Raw genomic sequence first — 6,000 nt, 5'->3', positions numbered from 1 at the left:
GGGAGAATTCTCCTGCACTCAGCGCTTCAGTGTGAGAATTCTCCCACGCTGAAGCGCTGAGTGCAGGAGAATTTTCCCACGCTGTCAGTGACGTGCATGAGGTGAGCCGAGTTCATTGGACATTAACTCGGCTCATCTGGATGCCCTCACAGAGAGACACTGTGGAGCGCAAGCAAGACTGCGCTTCTCAGTGTCTGCGGGATGACAGGCTGGATGGCAGCGTTCTGCTGCGGTCCAGCCTGTCATCTCGATGTAGCAGAGCTGAAGCTGTCATGGGAACCACGGAAAGGTAAGGATGATGTTGCTTTATTATTTTTCTTTTATTTCAGGAGATCGTTGGCTTCAGCTGGAATGGGTGTGATGGTAAGTATGGTTTAATTTAGAACAATAAAGAATTGTGTGTTTATTTCAATTAAAGGACTTTTTTCTGGGTGTTGTGTTTTTTTTAAATACTTTACTAAAAATTCATGGTGGTCATGTCTAATATTGGCGTGACCCCATGAATTTTGGGCTTAGGGCCAGCTGATAATGCCAAGCTGGCCCTAACCCCTTTATTACCCAGTGAGCCACCGCATCAGGGCCCTGGATGAGTTGGGTACAGCGCCAGAAGATGGCGCTTCTATGAACGCGCCATTTTCCGGGGTGGCTACGGACTGCAATTTGCAGCGGGGGTGGCCCAGAAAGCTTGGGCCTCCCTGCGCTGCGGATTCCAGCCCCCAGCTGCATAGTTGTACCTGGCTGGACACAAAAACAGGGCGAAGCCCCACGTCAATTTTCTTTAAATTATTTCATGAAATAATTAAGAAAAAAAGGGCTTCCCTATATTGTTGTGTCCGGCCAGGTACAAATAGGCAGCTGGTGGTTGGGGGCAGCCCGTTCCTGCCTGCTGCACCTGACTGGACACAAATATAGTGCGAAGCCCCACGTCAATTTTTTTTTAATTATTTCATGAATTTCCTGAAATAATTTAAAAAAATTGAAGTGGGGCTTCGCACTATATTTGTGTCCAGCCAGGTACAGCAGGCAGGAACGGGCTGCCCCCAACCACCAGCTGACTATTTGTACCTGGCCGGACACAACAATATAGGGAAGGCCTTTTTTTCTTAATTATTTCATGAATTTCATGAAATAATAAAAAAAAAAATACGTGGGGCTTCGCCCTATTTTTGTGTCCAGCCAGGTACAACTAGGCAGCTGGGGGCTGGAATCTGCAGCGCAGGGAGGCCCAAGCTTTCTGGGCCCCCCCCGCTGCAAATTGCAGTCCGCAGCCACCCCGGAAAATGGCGCGTTCATAGAAGCGCCATCTTCTGGCGCTGTACCCAACTCATCCAGGGCCCTGGTGCGGTGGCTCACTGGGTAATAAAGGGGTTAGGGCCAGCTTGGTATTATCAGCTGGCCCCAAGCCCAAAATTCATGGGGTCACGCCAGTATTAGACATGACCGCCATGAATTTCTAGTAAAGTATTTAAAAAAAACACAACACCCAGAATAAAGTCCTTTAATTGAAATAAACACACAATTCTTTATTGTTCTAAATTAAACTATACTTACCATCACGCCCATTCCAGCTGAAGCCAACGATCTCCTGCAATAAAAGAAAAATAATAAAGCAACCTCATCCTTACCTTTCCATGGTTCCCACGACAGCTTCAGCTCTGCTACATCGAGATGACAGGCTGGACCGCAGCAGAACGCTGCCATCCAGCCTGTCATGCCGCAGACACTGAGAAGAGCAGGCATGCTTGCGCTCCTCAGTGTCTCGCTGTGACGGCATCCAGATGAGCCGAGGTCATGTCCAATGAACTCGGCTCACCTCATGCACGTCACTGACAGCGTGGGAAAATTCTCACGCTGAAGTGCTGAGTGCAGGAGAATTCTCCCACGCTGTCAGTGACGTGCATGAGGTGAGCTCATGTCCAATGAACTCAGCTCACCTCATGCAGCTCACTGACAGCGTGGGAAAATTCTCCTGCACTCAGCGCTTCAGCGTGAGAATTCTCCCACGCTGTCAGTGACGTGCATGAGGTGAGCCGAGTTCATTGGACATGACCTCGGCTCATCTTTATGCCGTCACAGAGAGACAATGTGGAGCGCAAGCAAGCCTGCTCTTCTCAGTGTCTGCGGGATGACAGGCTGGATGGCGGCGTTCTGCTGCGGTCCAGCCTGTCATCTCGATGTAGCAGAGCTGAAGCTGTCATGGGAACCATGGAAAGGTAAGGATGAGGTTGCTTTATTATTTTATTTTTATTACAGGAGATCGTTGGCTTCAGCTGGAATGGGCGTGACGGTAAGTATGGTTTAATTTAGAACAATAAAGAATTGTGTCTTTATTTCAATTAAAGGACTTTATTCTGGGTGTTTGTGTTTTTTTTAACTTTGACTATGGGGTTAGTAATGGGGGTGTCTTATAGACGCCTCTCCATTACTAACCTGGGCTTGATGTCAGCTGGCATTATAAGCTGACATCAACCCCAGCCCTATTACCCCCTGCCACCGCACCAGGGCAGCGTGGAAGAGCGAGGCTAAGTGCCAGAATTGGCGCATCCTATGAATGCGCCATTTCTGGGGCGGCTGACGGCTGGTGTTTCTAGCCTGGGAGGGGGCCAATATTCATGGCTCCCTTCTTGGGCTATTAATATCAGCCCCCAGCTGTCTGCCTAGCCTTTGCTAGCTATTAAATTACGGGGGACCCCACGTCATTTTTTTGGGTGGGGTCCCCCATTTTAATAGCTAGTAAAGGCTATGTATTCAGCTGGGGGCTGATATTAGTAGCCTGGGAAGCTCCGTGGGTATTACCCCCTTCCCAGGCTTCAAACATCTGCCCCAGCTGTCTGCTTAACCTCCGCTAGAGCCTAAAATTAAGGGGAACCCCACGCCAATTTTTTTAATAATAAATCCTTTATTTTAATACTAAATGACAAGTACAGTAACCAACACTATCACTGTACTTCATATATATGTGACTGACATGTTTCTATCTATCTAATCTATGTGTGATTCTCTATTCCTTCTATTCTAAATTGTCGGGTACAGATGCTGAATTGCCGGCCGGCTTTCTTAAAGAGACGGTGCATGAAAACACTATTATTTTTTTTGATAAATCCTTTACGCTAAATGACAAGTACAGTAAGCAGCACTTTCACTGTACTTTGTATATATGTGGCTGACATGTTTATATCTATCTAATCTATGTGTGAAGCTCTATTCTTTCGGTTCTAAATTGTCGGGTACCAGTGTATGCCGCTGCTGAATTGCCGGCTTTTCATGTTTCACTGTTGGCACTGTTCCCATCGATTTGGGCAATCACTGTAATGCCACAACCACCATGGCTGTGGCATTACAGTGAGTGGCAGACAATCCCTGCATGATTGGTGCTCTAAATAGCGCCAGACATGCAGGACACGCTTTTGGTGCACGAACAGTTATCGAACATAACCTCGAACAGCCGAATTTTTTGCAAATCGTTCGGGTTCGTCGAACAACTCGAACACCGCCCAAAACAGCTCGAATTTGAGATTGGCGAACAGTTCTAGTCGAACACCGCTCATCTCTAGTGATGACTGCTGGAACCAGCAATCATCGCTGAATCCTGACGCCACAGCCCCACTATCAGTATTTGGTCAGTATTTTTTCTCAGGAGTGGGAGCCAATCAGTGATGGTTTGGGGAGCCATGTCATCTGCTGGTGTAGGTCCACTGTGTTTTATCAAGACCAAAGTCAGCGCAGCCGTCTACCAGGAAATTTTAGAGCACTTCATGCTTCCCTCTGCCGACAAGCTTTTTGGAGATGGAAATTTCATTCTCCAGCAGGACTTGGCACCTGTCCACACTGCCAAAAGTACCAATACCTGGTTTAAAACCAACAGTATCACTGTGCTTGATTGGCCAGCAAACTCGCCAGACCTTAACCCCATAGCTATGGGGTATTGTCAAGAGGAAGATGAGACACCAGACTCAACAATGCAGACGAGCTGAAGGATGCTATCAAAGCAACCTGGGCTTCCATAACACCTCAGCAGTGCCACAGGCTGATCGCCTCCATGCCATGCCGCACTGATGCAGTAATTGATGCAAAAGGAGCCCCGACCAAGTATTGAGTGCATTTACTGAACATACATTTCAGTAGGCCAAGATTTCGGATTTTAAAATCATTTTTCAAGCTGTTGTTATAAAGTATTCTAATTTAGTGAGATAATGACTTTTGTGTTTTCATTGGCTGTAAACCATAATCATCAACATTAACAGAAATAAACACTTGCAATAGATCACTGTTTGTAATTACTCTATATGATATATGAGTTTCACTTTTTGTATTGAAGAACTGAAATAAATTTTTTATGATATTCTAATTTAGTGAGATGCACCTGTATGTTCTTCACACCACTGCGTGTCAGCAAATAACGTCAGCAGCGTGATCACATGTCCTGAGCACGCTGCTGACATCGCTCTGAGCCGACGGTCAGAGCTTCAATTGTACTCACACCTGAAAGACGCGAGTACAATTGATCACTGAGAGCCGGCGCACTGCACCTTCTCTGAGCCAGCTGTCAGCCGGCAAAATGCAGCCACCAGGGTTAGACACTTCGGACGCCGCAATAGGCGGCTGGACTGCGCCCCCCTGCAGGCTTTGTCTGGGCCAGATGCCCCGTCTGCCCCCAACCTTAAATTTCAGCAGCTGATCCCCCTAGTGTTTAAAGCTGAAAATATCAAACTTTTTTTTAGTTTTCATATTTTACGCCATTAAAAACAAATTATATTTTTTCAAAAAATTAAATCATTAATACTTTACTTTTTTTTCTAATTTGTTGATTTTTTTTTTTTTTTTTGATGGCACCTTCCCTTTAACCCCTTAAAAGCCCATGACGTACTAATACGTACCTGCGCTCTGGGACTTAAGAGACGCACTGCAGCATTGTGGTGGCAAGGGGAGGTGATCGATATAATTACCTCTCCTCCAACGCTGTCTGCCGCGGCTTCCCGGATGTTGCCATGACGTTCAACTTTTAACCCTCATAGCTCCCTAATAGAAAAAAAATGTTGGTTCCAAAATTGTGCTGATGTAAAGTAGACATGTGGGAAATGTTATTTATTAACTCTTTTGTGTGACATATCGCTCTGATTTAATAAAATAAAAATTCAAATATTGAAACTTTTCGCTAAATTTCCGTTTTTTTCACAAATAAACTCAAGTGATATCAAAGAAATTTTACCACTATCATGAAGTACAATATGTCACGAAAAAACAATCTCAGAATCAGGGGGATCCGTTGAAGCGTTCCAGAGTAATTACCTCATAAAGTGACAGTGGTCAGAATTGTAAAAATTGGCCGGGTCATTAACGTGCAAACCACCCTCGGGGGTAAAGGGGTTAATTAGCAATGCATTTCACAAGCCCATACGAACAGAATTCTGGGGAACTACAACAACCATGGTAGCAGTGCAGACGTTCATTCCCCTCCATGTACATGACAGACATTGCCAGCCTGTATCCTGTATCATTCATGGTGAGACCTGACGGGCAGTCTGCTCTCTGAGCTGGAACAAGACGCGCAGTATTACACTGCTGAGGACCCGGATGTCACCCTCACCAATAGGAAACCTTTCTTACTAACCCCCGAACCTACATGATCACGTGATCCTTTCCCGCGCTCTTCTGTGCTGCGCTCGCCTCTTCTCTTCATGGCTGCTGAGGAGGAGGTGATGGCGTGCGGCGCCGCTCAGCCTGGGGCTGGTGAGAGCAAGCAACCCGAGAACGCTCCGCCGCCGCCAGCACAGCCAGCGGCCTCGCTGAAGCTTGCGAAACTTCCAATGTCTCGGATAAAGTCGCTCATGAAGTCGGACCCGGATGTGTCTCTAGCCAGTCAGGAGGCTGTGTTTGCGATCAGCAAGGCCGCGGTGAGACCCCGGTGTTGGCGCTGTGCAGTGCTCGCCTCCCTGTGTAGGATTCGTCGTGTCCTGTGGTGTGAGCGGCGTGTATGGCCATTGTGATCAGCAGCACCAC

The 6,000-nt window shown here is 46.8% G+C and overlaps 1 protein-coding gene across 4 annotated transcripts in view; it reads left to right on the top strand.

Annotated features, from left to right (window-relative positions):
* The first annotated feature begins 5,611 nt into the window (after positions 1-5,611).
* The window catches only part of POLE4 (DNA polymerase epsilon 4, accessory subunit), a 66,634-nt gene continuing 66,245 nt past the window's right edge, over positions 5,612-6,000 (top strand). For all 4 annotated transcript variants that reach the window (XR_012323503.1, XM_073686374.1, XM_073686372.1 and 1 more), the window contains exon 1: positions 5,612-5,894. Coding sequence is in view for 3 of the 4 variants with exons in the window: in XM_073686374.1 (XP_073542475.1) it covers positions 5,679-5,894 (216 nt within the window). In the remaining variant the exon portion in view is untranslated. The remainder of the gene's footprint in view (positions 5,895-6,000) is intronic.

This window comes from Phyllobates terribilis, unplaced genomic scaffold, assembly GCF_046119375.1.
Source record: "Phyllobates terribilis strain yellow unplaced genomic scaffold, ASM4611937v1 Scaffold_1__5_contigs__length_1240528914, whole genome shotgun sequence".
Lineage (NCBI taxonomy): Eukaryota > Metazoa > Chordata > Amphibia > Anura > Dendrobatidae > Phyllobates > Phyllobates terribilis.
The sequence above is the reverse complement of the archived record's forward strand: the minus strand, read 5'-3'. Positions and strand labels throughout refer to the sequence as shown.